The sequence below is a fragment of the Monodon monoceros genome, unplaced genomic scaffold, assembly GCF_005190385.1.
Source record: "Monodon monoceros isolate NGI ecotype Baffin Bay Population unplaced genomic scaffold, NGI_Narwhal_1 Super_Scaffold_22, whole genome shotgun sequence".
Lineage (NCBI taxonomy): Eukaryota > Metazoa > Chordata > Mammalia > Artiodactyla > Monodontidae > Monodon > Monodon monoceros.
In genome coordinates this window covers 96,757,881-96,779,667 of record NW_021703779.1, presented here as the reverse complement: position 1 = coordinate 96,779,667, position 21,787 = coordinate 96,757,881, and the positions used below count along the sequence as shown (strand labels likewise).

Below are 21,787 nucleotides of genomic sequence, written 5' to 3'. Positions count from 1 at the left end.
TCAGGACTATCTTTTGGAAGAAAGGACAATCATGCTTATTATCCAGTAAAATAATGTCTCCCTTCGAACAAAGTGCAGGCATGTGTACTGTCTATTATAAAAGATTTGGGTTCCCTCAGCTTAGACTTCCTCTCCTTTAATGTGATGTATTGTATGTGCAGGAATCCATCTATACCCATATATGTTGCCCCTGTGAGATTTGGGGGCGCAAGAGGAACTGATACAGACTTGCTGCTCATGCCACTTGCTGTGCTGTGAGTAATAAAGTCCTCTGACACGCAGGAGTCTCGTGCCTTCTGCCAGCCTCCATTCAACTGTGGTAGGCTAGCTTGTTGGCTGACAAGTAGGCTAAAGTCTCAGATCCTTTAGAGTTCTTGACAGGTACTCAGCCTATAAAATGTTACAAATCTTTTGAAGAAACTCCTTTACTTTTTAATCTTTGTTTATTGAGTTGGTTAAAATATTGAAAAATTAATAAGGGTCCATTCTTTAAGGAGCCAAGAAAGCTATGTTTTGGCTCAGACTAAACAGTCCTGAAATGGTAAATTGGGAACAGCTGAGAGCTTTATAATGGTGTTCATTATTTTCTTAACTAAAAATTGGGGCTTGAAGTAAGATATATGTTCTGCTTCTTATTGCAAGAAGAAATCTAGGATATGAATGTAGTTAGGAGATTTAGAATTTCTCTGACCCTGCTTTGTGGTTCCAGTGGAACAGAATATTTGGAATCTGGGACAGGAAGTCACAATAGTGTGTTGGAGGAGTGGAAAAGCACACACAGAACATGGACTTAGAAGTCATATCTGAGTTTGGAACCCCTCTGCTGTCAGTTATTACTAGTTTTTTAACATTATAGTCATGCCATTCAATATGTCTTTGATTCGTATGTATAATGAGGAATAGTGGCTACCTCATAAGGTTGTTATGAGGATTAGAAATGATTATGCAAAGCCCATAGCCTTCTGACCTAGCATATGTGGAGGGTGCGTGTGCGCGCGCACACGCGCACACATGAGACAGTTGCTTCAGTTCCACTTAGGTTATTGTTGATGTGAATTTAAAGTTCTGATTTCAAATTATTTCTCTCCTTAACTGTCATGTTTCTTTAAGCAGAAAATTCTCTATCTCTGTTACTGATGAGTGTTTTCTAAAACACACATCATTGTTAGAAGTTTTTCCATAGGTGAAAATGTGACAGATTTTCAAACATAATCTGGCATTTTTTAAAAATAAGAGGGACTATAGCAATCTATATTATTATCACCCAGAGAAGCCTCATGTATCTTAGTTCGTTTTAACAATGTGTGACAGAAGTCATACAGCCTTTTGAACACTGAGTAAAATAAAACTATAATTAGTACAGTATAATAGTATACTTTCTGAAAGTCATTTTCTATATTTTGGCAGAAATGCTAGCTGGTGGGCCAAGAAATGCACTGGGTGACAGATGGACCCGTCTGTGGCTCTTGTGGCTGCAGCTTGGGAGGCAGCAAACAGATTTCCATTCCATCTGACTCCTCTCTTCCCTTCTCTAGCTTCTTTGACCTCTGAAGCTCAAGAGTGATACAGAACATAATTTAGATCAGATTATTTAAAATGATCTATTAATGTCTAACAGGCTCCCAGCAGTTTTACAAGGAGCGATTTGAAGGAGGCAGGAAACAGTACACAGCAGTCTGTCTACTGTTGAGTTATTGCCAATACTGCTTGATATGATTTTATAATAAAAACCAAGACAAAAGAAAAATAGTTCAGTGGTTATAAAGGCACTTATCCTCAAGGATACTGAGATATCACCTTACTGTTTAAGAAAAAAAATGTACAACTATTTAATTAAAAATTTTTTTGCAGGTATTCTCTCATTAATTCTGATTTTTGAGGAATCTGTTTATTTTCTGTGGCTGCTGTAACTAGTGACTACAAACTTGGTGGTTTGAAACAACAGAAATTTATTCTCTTATAGTTCTTGAGACCAGAAGTCCAAAATAAGTCTTTTGAAGCTAAAATCAAGGTTTCAGCAGGACCGTAAATCCTCTGGAGGCTCTAGCAGAGAATCCATTCCTTGCCTCTTCCAGCTTCTGGTGACTGCTGGCATTCCTAAGCCACATCACTCCAATGCCTGCCTCCATCTTCACATGGCCTTTTCCTCAATGTGTCTGTCTCATTTCCCTCTGTCTTCCTCCTATAAAGATACATGTGATGGCATTTAGGGCCCAGCTGGGTGATGCAGGATAATCTCCATTGCAGGATACTTAATTATATCTGCAAAAATTTTTACCCTATAAGCCAACATTCACAGGTTCCAGGAATTAGGACCTGATATCTTTGAGGGGCACCATTCAGCTTACTGCAGGAAGATAAGGAGCAAATTTTAATTTCCTTTTTTGTGTGTGTGGGAAAGGTGAAACATCTTTACAATTTTCTTTTCCCAAGTCCTACTTGTCCCCTAAGAAGGCAGACTTTAAAGCTGTTGTGAAATGAATCTCCCCATAAGGAGTAAATTAACAGTTTGTTTTCCATCTTTAGATGGAACTATATTAAATAAAATACCAATTTTGCATGTACTTCTTGAGTATGAATATGTTCTTTTTTAGTCATGTTATTCTAGTTGCCCCAGTGCATGTGTTCATTAAATGATTTTTAATGTTATAAAAACTTCCTTATGGTTTAATTGTACATCACAAGATACAAACTTAAATCAGAGTTAAATTTTATCCATTATATCTATGTAAATGTTAATTTTCACTTTTTTGAAGGAAAATATGAGATGCTGTTAGTGTGAGATCAAGAAATTAAAATACAGTTTTGTGTTATTGCCTATCTTTGCCTCTATGGTTGTATTTTTCTTTTGCCACTCTTTCTCTGTTTACCCAATTCTTAGAAAAGATGTTTATACATATTTAAAATCTGAAAAAGCCTAGAACAAGATTTCCTTAATTAGAGGCTTTGTAATGGCTTCAGTTTTAATTTTAACTTTATTATGCTTTACTCAATTAAATTAGAATAATAATTAATTGTAATTTTAAGTGGTATTTACTAAATAAATATACTACCTCATTCAGAAAATAGTTTATGAATTTAATTAAATTCCCTAAGGGAACTCATAATATTATTATTATTTTTTATACAGTAGGTTCTTATTAGTTATCTATTTTATACACATCACTGTATACATGTCAATCCCAATCTCCCAATTCATCAGCCCACCCCACCCCACCCCCCGCCACTTTCCTCCCTTGGTGTCCATACGTTTGTTCTCTACAACTGTGTCTCTATTTCTGGCTTGCAAACCGGTTCATCTGTACCATTTTCTAGGTTCCACATATATGCATTAATATACGATACTTGTTTTTCTCTTTCTGACTTACTTCGCTCTGTATGACAGTCTCCAGATTCATCCACATCTCTACAAATGACCCAATTTCGTTCCTTTTTATGGCTGAGTAATATTCCATTGTATATATGTACCACATCTTCTTCATCCATTCGTCTGTCGATGGGCATTTAGATTGCTTCCATGTCCTGGCTATTGTAAATAGTGCTGCAATGAATATTGGTGTGTATATGTCTTTTTGAATTATGGTTTTCCCTGGGTATATGCCCAGTAGTGGGATTGCTGGGTCATATGATAATTCTATTTTTAGCTTTTTAAGGAACCTCCATACTGTTCTCCATAGTGGCTGTATCAATTTACATTCCCACCAACAGTGCAAGAGGTTTCCCTTTTCTCCAGACCCTCTCCAGCATTTGTTGTTTGTAGATTTTCTAAGGATACCCATTCTAACTGGTGTGAGGTGATATCTCATTGTAGTTTTGATTTGCATTTCTCTAATGATTAGTTATGTTGAGCAGCTTTTCATGTGCTTCTTGGCCATCTGTATGTCTTCTTTGGAGAAATGTCTATTTAGGTCTTCTGCCCATTTTTGGATTGGGTTGTTTGTTTTTTTAATATTGAGCTGCATGAGCTGTTTATATACTTTGGAGATTAATCCTTTGTCCGTTGGTTCGTTTGCAACTATTTTCTCCCATTTGGAGGGTTGTCTTTTCGTCTGGTTTGTAGTTTCCTTTGCTCTGCAAAAGCTTTGAAGTTTCATTAGGTCCCATTTGTTTATTTTTGTTTTTATTTCCATTACTCTAGGAGGTGGGTCAAAAAAGATCTTGCTGTGATTTATGTCAAAGAGTGTTCTTCCTATGTTTTCCTCTAAGAGTTTTATAGTGTCCGGTCTTACATTTAGGTCTCTAAGCAATTTTGAGTTTATTTTTGTGTATGGTGCTAGGGAATGTTCTAATTTCATTCTTTTACATGTAGCTGTCCAGTTTTCCCAGCACCTCTTATTGAAGAGACTGTCTTTTCTCCTTTGTATATCCTTGCCTCCTTTGTTATAGATTATTTGACCATAGGTGCGTGGCTTTATCTCTGGGCTTTCTATCCTGTTCCATTGATCTATGTTTCTGTTTTTGTGCCAGTACCATATTATCTTGATTACTATAGCTTTGTAGTGTAGTCTGAAGTCAGGGAGTCTGATTCCTCCAGCTCCGTTTTTTTCCCTCAAGACTGCTTTGGCTATTTGGGGTCTTTTGTGCCGCCATACAGATTTTAAGATTTTTTGTTCTAGTTCTGTAAAAAATGCTATTGGTAATTTGATAGGGATTGCATTGAATCTGTAGATTGTTTTGGGTAGTATACTCATTTTCACAATATTGATTCTTCCAATCCAAGAACATGGTATATCTCTCCATTTGTTTGTATCATCTTTAATTTCTTTCATCAGTGTCTTATAGTTTTCTGCATACAGATCTTTTGTCTCCCTAGGTAGGTTTATTCCTAGGTATTTTATTCTTTTTGTTGCAGTGGTAAATGGGAGTGTTTCCTTAATTTCTGTTTCAGATTTTTCATCATTAGTGTATAGGAATGCAAGAGATTTCTGTGCATTAATTTTGTATCCTGCAACTTTACCAAATTCATTGATTAGCTCTAGTAGTGTTCTGGGGACATCGTTAGGATTCCCTATGTATAGTATCATGTCATGTGCAAACAGTGACAGTTTTACTTTTTCTTTTCCAATTTGTATTCCTTTTATTTCAGTTTCTTCTCTGATTGCCTTGGCTAGGACTTCCAAAACTATGTTGAATAATAGTGGTGAGAGTGGGCATCCTTGCCTTGTTCCTGATCTTAGAGGAAATGCTTTCAGTTTTTCACCATTGAGAATAATGTTTGCTGTGGGTTTGTCGTATATGGCCTTTATTATGTTGAGGAAAATTCCCTCTATGCCTACTTTCTGAAGAGTTTTTATCATAAATGAGTGTTGAATTTTGTGAAAAGCTTTTTCTGCATCTATTGAGATGATCATATGGTTTTTCTTCTTCAATTTGTTAATATGGTGTGTCACATTGATTGATTTGCGTATATTGAAGAATCCTTGCATCCCTGGGATAAATCCCATTTGATCATGGTGTATGATCCTTTCAATGTGTTGTTGGATTCTGTTTGCTAGTATTTTGTTGGGTATTTTTGCATCTATATTCATGAGTGATATTGGTCTGTAATTTTCTTTTTTTGTAGTATCTTTGTCTGGTTTTGGTATCAGGGTGATGGTGGCTTCATAAAATGAGTTTGGGAGTGTTCCTTCCTCTGCAGTTTTTTGGAAGAGTTTGAGAAGGATGGGTGTTAACTCTCCTCTAAATGTTTGATAGAATTCACCTGTGATGCCATCTCGTCCTGGACTTTTGTTTGTTGGAAGATTCGTAATCACAGTTTCAATTTCATTACTTGTGCTTGGTCCATTCATATTTTCTATTTCTTCCTGGTTCAGCCTTGGAAGGCTATACCTTTCTAAGAATTTGTCCATTTCTTCCAGGTTGTCCATTTTATTGGCATAGAGTTGCTTGTAGTAGTCTCTTAGGATGCTTTGTATTTCTGTGTTATCTGTTGTAACTTCTCCTTTTTCAGCTCTAATTTTATTGATTTGCGTCCTCTCCTTTTTCTTGATGAGTCTGGCTAATGGTTTATCAATTTTTTTAATCTTCTCAATGGACCAGCTTTTGGTTTTATTGATCTTTGCTATTGTTTTCTTTTTTCTATTTCATTTATTTCTGCTCTGATCTTTATGATTTCTTTCCTTCTACTAACTTTGGGTTTTTTTGTTTTTCTTTCTCTAGTTCCTTTAGGTGTAAGGTTAGATTGTTTATTTGAGATTTTTCTTGTTTCTTGAGGTAGGATTGTATTGCTATAAACTTCCCTCTTAGAACTGCTTTTGCTGCATCCCATAGGTTTTGGACTGTCGTGTTTTCATTGTCATTTGTCTCTAGATATTCTTTGATTTCCTCTTTGATTTCTTCAGTGATCTCTTGGTTATTTAGTAACATATTGTTTAGCTTCCGTGTGTTTGCGTTTTTTACATTTTTTTCCCTGTAATTGATCTCTAATCTCATAACATTGTGGTCAGAAAAGATGCTTGATATGATTTCAATTTTCTTAAATTTACTAAGGCTTGATTTGTGACCCAAGATGTGATCTGTCCTGGAGAATGTTCTGTGTGCACTTCAGAAGAAAGTGTAATCTGCTATTTTTGGATGGAATGTCCTATAAATATTAATTAAATCTATCTGGTCTATTGTGTCATTTAAAGCTTGTGTTTCCTTATTAATTTTCTGTTTGGATGATCTGTCCTTTGGTGTAAGTGAGGTGTTAAAGTCCCCCACTATTGTTGTGTTACTGTCGATTTCCTCTTTTATAGCTGTTAGCAGTTGCCTTACATATTGAGATGCTCCTTTTTTTTTGTGGTACGCGGACCTCTCACTGTTGTGGCCTCTCCCGTTGTGGAGCACAGGCTCCAGACGCGCAGACTCTGGACGCGCAGTTTCAGCGGCCATGGCTCACGGGCCCAGCCGCTCCGCGGCATGTGGGATCTTCCTGGACTGGGGCACGAACCCATCTCCCCTGCATCGCCAGGCAGACTCTCAACCACTACACCACCAGGGAAGCCCTGAGATGCTCCTTTGTTGGGTGCATATATATTTATAATTGTTATATCTTCTTCTTGGATTGATCCTTTGGTTGTTATATAGTGTCCTTCCTTGTCTCTTGTAACATTCTTTATTTGTAAGTCTATTTTATCTGATATGAGTATTGCTACTCCAGCTTTCTTTTGATTTCCATTTGCATGGAATATCTTTTTCCATTCCCCTCACTTTCACTCTGTATGTGTCCTTATGTCTGAAGTGGGTCTCTTGTAGACAGCATATATATGGGTCTTGTTTTTGTATCCATTCAGCAAGCCTGTGTCTTTTGGTTGGAGCATTTAACCCATTCACGTTTAAGGTAATTATCGATATGTATGTTCCTATTACCATTTTCTTAATTGTTTTGGGTTTGTTTTTGTAGGTCCCTTTCTTCTCTTGTGTTTCGCACTTAGAGAAGTTCCTTTAGCATTTGTTGTAGAGCTGGTTTGGTGGTGTTGAATTCTCTTAGCTTTTGCTTATCTGGAAAGCTTTTGTTTTCTCTATCGAATGTGAATGAGATCCTTGCTAGGTAGAGTAATCTTGGTTGTAGGTTCTTCCCTTTCATCACTTTAAGTATATCATGCCACTCCCTTCCGGCTTGTAGAGTTTCTGCTGAGAAGTCAGCTATTAACCTTATGGGAGTTCCCTTGTATGTTATTTGTCATTTTTCCCTTGCTGCTTTCAATAATTTTTCTTTGTCTTTAATTTTTGCCAATTTGATTACTGTGTGTCTCGGTGTGTTTCTCCTTGGGTTTATCCTGTACGGGTCTCTCTGCACTTCCTGGAATTAGGTGGCTATTTCCTTTCCCATGTTAGGGAAGTTGTTGAGTATAAACTCTTCAGATATTTTCTTGGGTCCTTTCTCTCTCTCTTCTCCTTCTGGGACCCCTGTAGTGCAAATGTTGCTGCGTTTAGTGTTGTCCCAGAGGTCTCTTAGGCTGTTTTCAGTTCTTTTCATTGTTTTTTCTTTATTCTGTTCCATGGCAGTGAATTCTACCATTGTGTCTTCTAGGTCACTTTTCCATTCTTCTGCCTCAGTTATTCTGCTATTGATTCCTTCTAGTGTAGTTTTCATTTCAGTTATTTTATTGTTCATCTCTGTTTGTTTGTTCTTTAATTCTTGTAGGTCTTTGTTAAACATTTCTTGCATCTTCTCGATCTTTGCCTTCATTCTTTTTCTGAGGTCCTGGGTCATCTTCACTATCATTATTCTGAATTCTTTTTCTGGAAGGTTGCCTATCTCCACTTCATTTAGTTGTTTTTCTGGGGTTTTATCTTGTTCCTTCATCTGGTACATAGCCCTCTGCCTTTTCATCTTGTCTATCTTTCTGTGAATGTGGTTTTTGTTCCACAGGCTTCAGGATTGTAGCTATGTTGTAATTTAACTAAATAATCTTGCTTTTGGAGGGGAAAGAACATGAAGCATCATACAATAATATATAAATTATTAAAATAATATCCTGATATTATTTTAATTATTAATACTGATATTTTGTCTTTTTCTCTGGTTACTTCTTCGAACACTCTCTTTATTGTGATTTTTGTGTTTTCTCTTGACTATTATTTTCAGTCTTCTCTGCTTGTTGTGTTTTTACTGCTCAACTTGTAAATCTTGGTCTTCTGGATGGCCCAGTCTTGAACTTTCTTTCTGACTCAATACTCTGATTTTAGGTGATGTTTTCCATTTCTATGATTTTAGAGTACTAACCATATTCCCACAACTTTCAGTTTACTATATCCATCCCAGACCTCATGTCTGAGATCCAGAATGATCTGATTAACTGCCCATTTCACAGTCCCCTGTGGGATATCTTTCAGTTATCTCAGTTTGTACAAATATAAAATTGAACCCTTGATTCTAACCTCTGTTTCAAAAAACAAAACAAAACCCTACGAGCAAAAACAAGAACAAAAATCCTGTTCCACTCTCACTCATCTATTAAGTAGCATCATTTAGTTGCCTAGGCCAGAATTCTGGGTGCCATCCTCGATTACTACCTCTTATTTATCCCACATAAACAATCACTTGCCCAATTCTTGGAAGTACTAATATCAAATATATTTCAAATTCTATGTACTTTTTTAAATCCCTATTCTTGGAGTCTCAATGCAAGCTACCATCATCTGTTTCTAGGGCCAGTGTATTATTTATGAGTACTTAGTAGGTATACAGAATAACAAACTGGGCATAATTTTGTTTTTAGTGTTTCAAATTAACTGTAATCAGTAATTTTCAACTCCCAACTCCCAGGATTCTTTTGGTTTTCTTTTTTTTTTTTTGGCTGTGTTTGGTCTTCATTGCTGCACATGGGCTTTCTCTCATTGCAGTGAGTGGGTGCTACTCTTTGTTGCAGTGCACGGGCTTATTGCGTTGGCTTCTCTTATTGTGGAGCACGGGCTCTAGGTGCGCGGGCTTCAGTAGTTGTGGTGCGTGGGCTCAGTAGTCGTGGCTTGTGGGCTATAGAGTGCAGGCTCAATAGTTGTGGCACATGGGCTTAGTTGCTCCACAGCATGTGGGATCTTCCCGGACCAGGGCTCGAACCTGTGCTCCCTGCATTGGCAGGCGGATTCTTAACCACTGCACCACCAGGGAAGCCCAACTCCCAGGATTCTGAAGTTACAAGAATAAGAGGTAAAAGTCAACTGTAAAAGAAACATTCTAAACTAAAAAGAAAAAAAAAGACTTAATTTTTCCCCCTAAATAGAACTGCACGATGCTTGGGTGCTCAGAGGAGGTGAGCCAGGAAAATGAAAGTTCAGAATTCGGTTTCTAATAATTCTGTCTATCCTTTTATTTAGTTATTCAGAATTTTATGGTGGGAGGAAGAAGAATCCAAATTAATCTTTATATTATATAATCATAACTAAAGTTTTCTTTCGCCAATTATGAAATTTTGCATTAGGTGAGTGTGTGTGTATACACACATACACAAAAACATATTAATACATGTATATTAATATTCTGAATAGGGAATTTATTATACTGCTAAATATGTAGGTCTCATCCCTCAGAGTGAGGAAGTTGAGTGTTGGTAGGAAGCTGTTCTTATGAGGGCATACCAGATGCTAAGTGAGGTACAGTGGGCTAAAATACACTATAGATGTTCTTCTTGACAGAGGTGAATGATAGTCTTATGTTTTTAACCAAATAAGTATAATGAAGTTGTGTAAGCAAAGTATATTCCTACTGTAAGATAGCTAATTTGATAGTTGTTCAGGCAGTGGTCCTCAACAGGGGTAGGAGGGTTTGTACTCCAGGGGACATTTTTTGGCTTTCATGACTAGAGGGTGTTACTAGCATCTAGTAGGTAGTTGTCAGGGATGCTGCTAAATACCCTACCATGCCCAGGATAGCCTCATACAACAAATAGTTATACAGCCCAAAAGGTCAATCGTACTTTGGTTGAGAAACGCTTTTAGGGTATTTTTTTTCAACCTTCCGCATGATATCCTAAATATTTTTCAAAATTTCATTTAACAAATAAACTGTCAATAGAGGTATAATAGTTATAATAATTCCATGATTTTATTTTTATGAAAACTTAAATGAATAGAAGTATATTTGTGTGTACCTGGAATAATTTAGGAGAGGAGGGAATCAAGGGCGAACAAGTTTGTGGTTTGAGCAGCTCGTGAGCAGGATGTTGGTGACATTGTCTAAGATGAGAGAAAGAGATATGTGGAAGATCTTCAGTTCCGATTTTACACTTGGAGAGTTTGAGGTGCCTGAGAGATATCCAGAGGAAGTCCTAAAGACTAGAACATAGGTGTTCAAACATATATTTAATTTGAAATTTGTCAATATATGAATACTAACCCCAGTTTTGGATAAAATCACCTAATAGAGTATATATCTTAAGGAAAGAGTACCTTATGTCGCAGCCCTTAGGAACACTAATATTCACAGTATGGGTAGAGAAGAATCAGCAAGAGACTAAGAAGTAGCCAGGGAGATAATAGGAAATGATCCAGAAATGTAGTCTTCCAAGCCAAGGGAAGAGAAATATTTCCAGATGGCTGACTGGTGGTTGATAATGGAGGCTGTTGGTGACCTTGGTGGGCATGAGAATGAATAGAAAGCAAATTACAGTGGGTTGAGAAGTCCATGGTAAGTTAGACAGTTATGTTGTAGATTTATGTAAATTTGGCTATAAAGGAGGCAGAGGTGGATGGAGGCTGATGTGGGATCAGGGGAGGGTTTTTTCGTGTTTTTAAATATCAGAGAGAATTCCTCACTGATACTTTAAAAGATAATGTTTAAAGATAGTGAAGTATATAAAGTACGGTTTGTTAATGAACAGACTTTCCATGAGGTCAATATTTAAAATAGTTGCTTGGATTCTAAGTGATTCAGCTAGTGTGAAAATAGTTCTGTTAATTCCATAAATACAGGTGTATGTTTGACACTCAAACATTACTTTTATTTTTCAGATCTTTCAAGAAATCGTTTTACAGAAATTCCTTCTGATGTCTGGTTATTTGCACCTCTTGAAACGTTAAATTTATATCATAATTGCATCAAAACCATTCCTGAAGCCATTAAAAACCTACAGATGTTAACATACCTTAATATTAGGTAAGGAAACAATTTTGGGGGGGTAGATTTTGTTTTTTATTACAGTTCTGATTCTTTTTAGTTGAAAAGGAATGTATTTGGTTTGGCTATGTAGCCTATATCTCAGGAGTATCTTATTTGTATTTTTTATATATCCACATTGTAGGCTCTTGGTCTTGTTCTTGACAGCAGTGCTTCTCAAACTTTACTGTGCACAGGAATCAGATGCAGATTCTGATTCCATAGGTCTGCAGTGGGGCCAGCATTTCTAACAGCTCCCTGGTAATGCCCATGCCTGCTGGTCCTTAGATCACTTTGAGTACCAAGGCTTTAGATCAGAAATATTTTACTGAAATCATAGCACCACAACACAGATTTATTTATATGCATCCTCAGTTAAAGTGGAACATTATAAAGAAACAGTTCTTGATTTATATTTTTCACTTTCGTGACTTCTTGTTGCTACTTCAAGGATGGAAAGATTGGCATGGGAGTATTGGAAGGTTAGGAAGCGGGTAATTGATGTTAATAATAAGTGCTTACTGTGTGCCAGCAGTGTTACAAATACTTTACCCATATTACCTCATCACATCTTCACAACAGCATTTTGAGATACGTGGTTAATTATCCCTGCACTGCAGATGAGGAAACTGAAGCACAGAGAGAGGTTAACTATTGGCCCAAAATTATATATATCGCAAGTGGTAGAGCCAAGATTCAAATCAAAGCAGCAGTATGGCTATAGAGCTCTCATTCTTAGCTATTACCCTATATTTATAATAGAGTGAACATTGAATAAGTATAAGAAAAAATTGCCCTATCAAATGAGTGACATTGAATGGAAACTGGTATATTGTGACTTAACTTTAGAATCTTTTTCTTATTTTTCTTTTATGTTTCTAGTTATAAGGAATAATTTCTTCCCCCTTCCTTAACAAAGTTACTTGTCTAAATTCTCATATAGGGAAATAGTAAATATAATTAATATACATAAATAATAGCATTTCTTTCTCTCTGTGATATATTATTTATGTCTCCCCCAGTGGTGTAACCTGTCAGTACATACTATAACTGAATATAATACTTTAACTGAAACCATTTTACACCTTAAAATGTGTGAGAGGAATTTCCTTTCATAGAGGTTGGTCATTTGGGTTGTTCCTTTCTCTAATTGGGTACATAATCTCCTTGGCCTCGCTTGGGAAAGGTTTGAGGAAAGTGAGGTATTTTTAAGTTTTTTGTCTTTTTTTTATTTTGTTCTTTTATGGAAAAAGTGATTTGTCAAAATTGAATTGCATTTCTATATTAACATGTATGGTAGATCTTAGAATAGTTCTGCTAAAACTTTCTGTGATTCTTTCCTGTTTTGATCTCTAAAAGTTGACTCCTGGTTTTTGTTTACAGTCGGAGAAATTTTTGAATACACTGTATTAAAATAACATTTGTTCTAGTGACTGACTTCCTTTGACTATCTCTAAAACGTGTGGCAAAAAAAGTGAAGATTGATGACTTATTAGCTGTGTATAAAGAAATGGAAAGCTGACTGCTAACTCGATAAACCTGCTTCTTAAGGGAAGAAAAGAAGCCAGTTTTTAAACTTTCTTGGTGTGAGGGAGATTGGAATGAGTTTGTATGTGCCATTCTTTTTCCTGTTTAGTTTTTATTTTGGTGAGAAGATCTTGAGAAACGTGTAAGATAATTTTTTAGCTCTTTCTTTCTTCCTGGATTCTACTCTCCTTTTCAGTGGAATCCTCAGGAAGATCCCTGTGTGCTCTAGACAGACCACTTTCCCAAGCATCCTACTTGATCCTTAAAGTGCAAGGGTTGTGACAAGCACCTGGCATATTTGACATTCCACCAGTCCGGCTAGGATTGCTGGTCTTGGGGCATTATCCTTTTTTATTAAAGTCTGTGCCATGTGATTGAAGCTAGTCTAGTGTTTCTGGACATCCTCTGTGGGCATAAAATGAGGTGAAAGGTCTTGAAGTCCCCCCAATGGGGTAACATTGGGCTTTTGTTGCTCTGCATGTTACACAAAATGCTAGGTACAAGTCTATAAATATCACTTTGAAAAGCAGGAAAAATAATAGCAAATTGCTAATGAATGCTTGGTAGTATGTAAATATAATGATGCACTTTATATATTTTGGTAGTAGGATTGTCTTAGTCTGTTCTCGTGGTGCTGTAACAGAATACCATAGACTGGGTGGCTTATAAACAACAGAAATTTATTTTTCACAGTTCTGGGGGCTGGGAAGTTCAAGTTCAAAGTGCCAGCAGATTCGTGTCTGGAGAAGACTTGCTTCCTGGTTCATATAGATGGCTGGCTTCTAGCTGAGTCCTCACATGGCGTAAAGAGCAAGGGAGCTCTCTGGGATCTCTTTTTAAGGCCACTGATCCACCTCCCTAAGGCCCCACCTCCAAATACCATCACATTGGGGATTAGGTTTCAACATTATAGTTTTGAATGGGGAGGACACAAACAGTCTACAGCAGGGATTGTTTGGGTCAGTCTGCATTGGCATGTAAATTTGACCAAAATTAGTTTGAGGGTAAGGGACCCAGAGCCAAATTGCCTGGATTTGAATCCTGACTCTTCCACTTACCAGCTCTGTGACTTTGAGCAGTTTACTTAATCTCTTTTAGACTTTTTCTTCATCTGTAAAATGGGCATCATGATAGTGTCTATCTTCCTAAAGTAGGTTGTTTTGAGGGTTAGTCAGGTTAATTCATGTGAGGTGCTCTGAACATGGCCTGCCGCATAGTAAGCACTCAATAAATGTTAGTTGTCCTTATATTTAAATGTATGCACAGAGACAGGAATGTTGTATCAACTTTGAGCTGAGATAAAGGTGCTAGTAGACTGTTCTACCATAAACCCATAACAAAAGCGAATGGGTTGGGTTACTACATGTTTTTAAAGATATAATTCTATTCATTCTTTCATAAATTTGAACACAGCACATGCAAATTTATCCTTGGAGCCTTTCCCTAGGGGTGTAGAGGTATTGAATATAGTGAAATTATGCCAGAGAGCAAGGTTCTAGCAATTTCTAGCTCAGAAGAATAATTCTAGGTTTTGAGGGCTGGTGGTGTGTAGGACAATATCATAGGTAACAGCACAGGCTTTGCAGTCTGTTGTGCCTGGGCAAGTCACTTAAGCAATTTTAACCTTTATTTTTACTTGTATAATGGAGATAATAGTCTTGTGGGGTTACTATGAGGATTAAGTGAGATAGTGCATGTAAAGATTTTAGCCTGTTACAAAGTAAGCACTCATTAAATGATAGTTACTATTTAGTGAAAATTTACTTTTGAGGTGATCTGTTCTTTTTCAACATAACATGTCAAGTTTCAGACATATTTCTCATAATGAGACTTTCTTATTCTTTTCAGTCGAAATCTTTTATCAACATTGCCAAAATACCTATTTGATCTTCCCCTTAAAGTTTTGGTCCTCAGTAATAATAAACTGGTATCCATTCCAGAAGAAATCGGGAAGTTAAAAGATTTAATGGAATTGGTGAGTAAAATAGTTGCATCGATTGTATATAATATGCATAATACATACCTTTATATTTCTGAAGATTAATTCCTTTATGGAATTTCACTGTAATTAAAAAAAATAACTTGGTATATGCCTAAGTTCGCTTTAGTGAAATTTTGAGATACCATTGCTTATGTCTGATTTTTAGCTCACAGCTACAATAAAAGCCTGGTTGTTCCTCAGTCCTAGTGAGGTTAGAAGGCTTGATTACAAGTCTTAAATGCTTTCAAACAAATAAGCATTTGTCTATCCATCTTGTGGACAGTAAAGGTCTTAGACCAGGAAGAGATAAGGTGGGTTTTTTTTTTTAAGGTTTTACAGGGCTTCTGTGAAAGCGTCAGAGAGAGGAGAGTACAGTGCCTACAAACAGTAGAATTAATAAAATGACCTTCCTCTCCTATATCCTTGTGTGATTTTATGACACCAAGATAAATGGAAAGAGGACATTTATATAGTTGATTATAGAAATTGATATAATTGATTATAGAAATATAGGAATAATTTAAAGTAATTACTTCGAACATACCATTGTAGGTATTAAAGGACATTGAACTCTGAGAGAAACGTAATCAAATCTTCAAAGCACTGAGCTGTTTTCACATTTTTCTGTTACTTCTACCTCATACAATATACCATGCTGTTTATTTTTATTTTCTGTTTTATCTTGAGTAATGCTTTCCCAATACATAGATTCTTTTAAAAAGTGTTCATAAATATGACTTTTTAATGTGTGGAGGGCCAAAAGTTTTCTTGAGGAATTTATATACAGTTTTATAATGGGAAATTAATGTGCAAATAGAATGTAAGGAACAGAAATTTCAGGAATGTCTTTTTTTTTAATTCATTAGAGAATACCTACACGTGCAATTGTAATGCAAAGAAACTTCCTTGAACTTAGTCTTGTTATGTTGTAGAACCACAGAATTTTAATATTGTAAGAGATCTTATAAGTGATCAGATATAACCACTTCCTAACACAGGAATCCCTGACACATCTAGTTGTATATTTTCAATGGTGGACAAATCTTCGCGTGTGTGTATCTGAGGCAGCCCTAATTCTCTTTTGCAGAACTTTGTTATCTTTCTTATTTTGAATTAAGATACATGCCCCTATCACTTTTATCCATTGGTCCTGGGACTACCATGTGAAGAAGTATATAGATAATGACAACTTTTCTTCCCTTCGGATATCTGTAGTCTGTTGTATGTCTGCTCTCCATTTTACCAAACTCTAAGACCTGTTTTTCTGTAGCTTAAACATCTTTATTTTATTCCTTTTCATATTTTCTATATTTCTATTCTTTATTACTTTTTATCTTTAGCTATGTCTATACTGATAATGCTCCCTTTTATTAAGGTCTCTTTTAATGTTACACTCACAAATGAACAGAAGATGTGCTCTAACTTGTGATCTAACAAATTCATATTACAAGGGACCCATTACTTTCTTTGCCCTGCACACTGTTAACGTTTTTAAAGATTTTATATATATATTCTACTTAAAGATTCTGTGGCTCTGTAATTTCTTTTTCATTCAGTTTTTGGCCCTATGTTCTAAATTGTATTACATGAGATAGTTTTTGGATAAATGAAATTTCAAAAATATTTAGGATTTTTAGATTTAGTGTAGTATTTTTATTTAAATAGAATGTGAAAAAATATTAACCATTATTTTAGTAGGCACTATAAAATTATTGTGCTTTAAACTCTCAAAATTAGTAATGGTGGGTAGGTTGCATTAGGCTGGCTAATTGACAGTTTTAAATCACACAGTGAATTTGTGGGTATTACCTGTCATTGGAATGTTTTCCCAGGACACTATTCCATAAGAGTGTGGTAGCCAGCTATAGTGAAGTTCTGTCATTAGATCTAGGACATACTCTCAGGCCTTCAGTCCCCAGCAGAGTATTGTGTAGAGTACCCATTGGTGAGTGGGTCAGTATCCTGTGCCTGGGTTTATTTCTTCTGGGAAGTGGCAGCTACCTATCAAATTCTTATGGATTTTTTTTGTATGGAAATCTTCAGTATTAGGCACCTTCAGGAGGAAGCCATAGTATTTGCTTTAATGGGCATTTTCCCAAAATTTTATTATCCATCATTTGGACAATAGCCTATCTTCAACACAACAGCTAAGGTGATCCTGTCAAAACATAAGTGAGATCATGTCATACCTCTGTTTAAAAGTTTCTGGTACCTGCCCATGTCTCTGAGTAAAAGCCGAAGTCTTACCCCTCCCTCCATCCTAGCCTTCCCCTTGCCCACTTCCCTCTAGCTACATGGGATTCCTTGCTGTTCTTAGTACATGTCACACATGCTTTGCCTAAGAGCCTTTACATTTATTGTTCCTTCTGTCTGGAATATTCCTTTCTTATGTATTGGCATGGCTCATACTCTCACCTCTGATAATATTGCTCAAATATCAGCTTCTTTATGAAACAGTGTAAATTGCTAATATCCCTCCCCACTATTAACTAGTACTGCCATTTTCCTTTACCCTGCTCTGTTTTTTTCTTCCATAGCACTTATCACCTTCTAGCATATTGTATAATCTACTCCCCTTGTTAGAATGCAAGTTCCATAAGGAGCTGCGAAGGCAGGAATTTTTGTTTGTTTTATTCATTGATGTGTCCCCAGCACCTACAACAGTGCCTAACAAATAGTTTGTATTTGATAAATATTTGTTGTTGAATGAAGATGCCTTAGATATAGTTGGAAAGAATTATGTAGGATACATTTTTAAAATCATCTGTGGGTTAGATGATTAGATATTATTTAATATTCTTTATCTTCTTTTGAATTTACCCTCCTGCCTTTTTTACTTTTGATAAAACAATATATGTATGTGCCACTCCTCTCCCTTCGAGCTAATGTCAGTTCCAGAAAGTTGGAAATTGGGGGCAGTTGCAGTACAACATGAATTTCATTTGCAATGTGTCTGGAATGACTGCTGCCTGAGATCTTGTTGCAGATTTTTCTTCCCTTTTTTTTGATGTGATAGTAAGAAAGGGGAGGGAGAGGGACCACAGGTAAATAATTTAAGCTGTGCCTTTATCCTCATATTATGGAAAAGTGGTGTTGTTTACCTTTAAATTGGGGTTTGCATTTTAACCTAACCCTGAGACATTTCTGATTAGATCTCCTAGAATGCCTTTTGGTAATGAGGTGAGCCACAAAATTTTGAGCTTGTAATCCCTCATGTTTTGTATCCCTTTGAGAAATAGGTTTAGTTAAATCGATTCTGACCATGGTCTTTGGTTCTTCAGCTCACATCTGTAAATCCTTGACTTTCTCAGCTTCTGCCCAACCAAGTATCTCAAAACAACTACTATAATTGACAAATTATCACAATGATTGATAGTTGTCTTTCATTTTTACCTATGAATTAAGAGCACCTGGATCATCCTTACTTCTGTTTTTAGTTGGTAAGAGTGGTCTTTAGTTGAGATTTTCAAAAGGCTGACTTATGTAGTACTAAGTTGTAACCTTACATTTTTGCACAGAAAAATGTATGTTAACTGTGCTGAGTTGATTTCTCGATGTAATATAAATGGAAATCTGCCTGATAATCAATGTTTAGAGAAATGACATTAGAGGTGACTTTTACTAGCTATTAGCCATGTGCTTTAATTTAAAAGTTGAAATACATCTCTATTTCTCTGTTAGTTTGTTATAATTTTATTTTCTTGTTTTCCTTAGGATATTAGCTGCAATGAGATTCAGGTTCTTCCCCAACAAATGGGAAAATTACAATCACTTAGAGAGCTAAATATAAGAAGAAATAATCTTCATGTATTGCCAGATGGTAAGATGCTCACTGTTCTTACTCACGTGAATAAGAGAGTACCTATGTAGAATTTAATTTAATTATTTTTTATTCCTGAACAGAATTAGGAGATCTTCCCTTAGTCAAGCTGGATTTCTCTTGTAATAAAGTGACCGAAATTCCAGTTTGTTACAGGAAGCTGCATCATTTACAAGTAATAATTTTGGATAACAATCCATTGCAAGTACCACCAGCGCAGGTTTGTAATTTTAAAAAATGATACTTGTTTCTTCTATTTTTATTAAGAATTATATCTGTTACTGGTAAATCAAAAAGCATCAGAATTAAGAGTCAATTTGTTTTTGAGGTATTGTCTCAAAGAGTTTTTCTGAGAAGTGACTTTTTCACTTTGGCAGGAGGTTTAGCGTACTTTCTAGAGATTAGGATTTGGATCACCCAGATATCAACTTTCTGCTTGTGAACTGATAATTCTGGTTGTCTATGTTATTTTAAAAGGATAGACTATGGAGTCTCTACCTCTGTCCTACTCAGGTATATATCTACTTGAGATTTGTTGTGTGATTGATTGGAATACATTTTTAGCACTGATAGGTGGAATCATAACAGAAAGAAAAATATACAAGTGGAAAAGTTTTAATTCATACATTTAGTTTGAGAATTAAATCCACGTGGAATCCACTAAAATTATAGCATAGGAATACACTAAGCTGTAAACCCACGAGGACAAAGAATGAGACAGAAGAGGACAGCAGGGGAGAGATGGCAACAGAATGTTGGAAAATGGAAAATAAGTGAAATAGTGGTAACTAGGATCTCTACTTACACGGCACAAGAGTATCTGGCTGAGGAGGCACATGGTAGTGAAATGCCAGCCTGCACTCTATTTCTAAGCTACATGCCCTGGCACTGGGTTTGTATACATCCAGAAGACAGGTTGCCTTTTTCTTCCTACAAAGGTGCATTCCACTCATTGCAAAGGAGGTGCCTTTTTAGGCTGGCTGGGGTCCTGGTAGTAGCTGCCCTAGCAGATTGGGGAAAGCTGAAACTGTGCCTGCTGTGGGAGAAGGCAACAAGAAGCAAGTTGATTTTACTGTGTTAAACCTGGGAATGGCTTGACTGTTTCTTTTGTGATTATTGAAGGAATCATGTAACTACAAATATAGGTATGAAAGACTGAAAACATGAAGGTCTGTAGAATATCTAAGGCTTTGATATCCAGTAAACTTTCTGAATGATTGGAGTGTTCTATAACATGTGATGTCTAATACCATAGCCACTTGCTATTGAGTACTTGAAATATGGCTAGTGCGACTAAGGAACCAAATTTTCAATTTAATTTCATTTTGATTAATTGAAATTTAAATAGGTTTACATGACTAGTGGTTAGCATATTTGATACTACAGGTCTAGGTTGACACTCTGATTCTTGTCCTTAGCTCCACAGCTACATGACTTCCCCTCCCTTGCCTTAGCAGAAGCCTAGGGTTTACTCTGAGGAGTAGGTGGATTCTCTCAGATTCTCCTCCTCAGCTCAGCAGCCAAATGAGTATAGTTCCTTGCCTCAATATAAGCCTGGAGTTTACTCTTTAGAGCAGCACTGTCTATTAGAACTTTCTGTGATGATGGAAATGTTCTAAACCTGCAGTGTGGTAGCCACAAGTGGCTAATGAGCACTTGAAAGTACATAGTGTGACTGAAGAATTACATTTTTAGTTTTATTTAGATTAAACTTAAATTTAAATAGCCACATGTGGCTAGTGACTACTGTATTGGACAGCACAGCTATAGAGAGACTCAACCAGAGTCAGGGGCTCCAGGTACAGCTGTGGGTAGGGGTGAGACCCCATACTGGAAACAGTGAATGCTTACATACTGAATGCTGGGACTCTCCAGTAGATGTCTCTTGCTTGGCTCCCAGAATACTTGCAGCCTCTCTTATATATCTCAGGCAGAGTTGGTGGATTTCTCTCTTGGTAAACTGACTGAACTAGGAGAAAAGACCTATAGATATACTGATCGTTGGCAGGCCCCTGAAGAAGTGTGCAGTCACTGTCTGAAATCTAGACAGTGAGGCTCACCGTTGATAAACTTCTCCCTCATACATAGAGCTTCCATTTGGCTTCTTATTGTTTCACTTTGAAAATGAACAGACAGCAATGGATCACTAGATATTGCAGAAATAATTTCTAACATGAAAGACCAAAAACACTGAAAGGCTTCCATTGAAACAACACGGGTCACATTCATAGCGGTGGTAATCAGAATGACTTCTCAGCAGCAGCATGGGAAGCTAGAAGATGTTAGAATGATGCCTTCAAAGACTGAGGAAATATCTCCAAGTTTATAAAGTCAAACTATCAGTTAAATGTAAGATAGGAAAAAGTTTCAAACATGAAAGATCTCAGAAATTTTAGCTCTCCCGCACCCTTTACTAGGAAGCTAGCAGAGGATATACTATATCAAAATGAGGGAGTAAATTAAGAAAGAATTCATGTCCAAGATAAACAGGTATGCATAGACCTAGAGAGCAACAAGTCAGTTTGGAAAAGGGGGGTTGTCTCCAAAAAGAAAATAGAAAAAGAAGAAAGAAATTGATACCTGACTTGATGTGTTTGTCAATATGGAGCGATGTTTTACAGTTCTGTCAGAGTCAGGAATGAATTAGTAATAGGCATACAGAAAATTATGCAGAGGAAAAAAATGGGACAAGTAGTCATTTTAGGAAAAAAAAACTTACAGGAGAAAGGAAGTGTAATCTAACTAACCTATGTAGCTCATCTGTGAATATTTTCTTGGTCATAATATTGTACATACTGGATTTTGATTTAATGAAAAATTGTGACATAGTTATAATAATAGCAGAGATTTATATGGCACTTACCATGCTCCAGGCACTGTT

The 21,787-nt window shown here is 36.4% G+C and overlaps 1 protein-coding gene across 2 annotated transcripts in view; it reads left to right on the top strand.

Moving 5' to 3' along the window:
- Nucleotides 1–21,787, top strand: part of LRCH2 (leucine rich repeats and calponin homology domain containing 2) — a 94,039-nt gene that overhangs the window by 21,353 nt on the left and 50,899 nt on the right. For both annotated transcript variants that reach the window (XM_029240542.1, XM_029240543.1), the window contains exons 2-5: nt 11,434–11,578; nt 14,954–15,080; nt 18,801–18,906; nt 18,990–19,126. In XM_029240542.1, the coding sequence (XP_029096375.1) occupies nt 11,434–11,578; nt 14,954–15,080; nt 18,801–18,906; nt 18,990–19,126 (515 nt within the window). The remainder of the gene's footprint in view (nt 1–11,433; nt 11,579–14,953; nt 15,081–18,800; nt 18,907–18,989; nt 19,127–21,787) is intronic.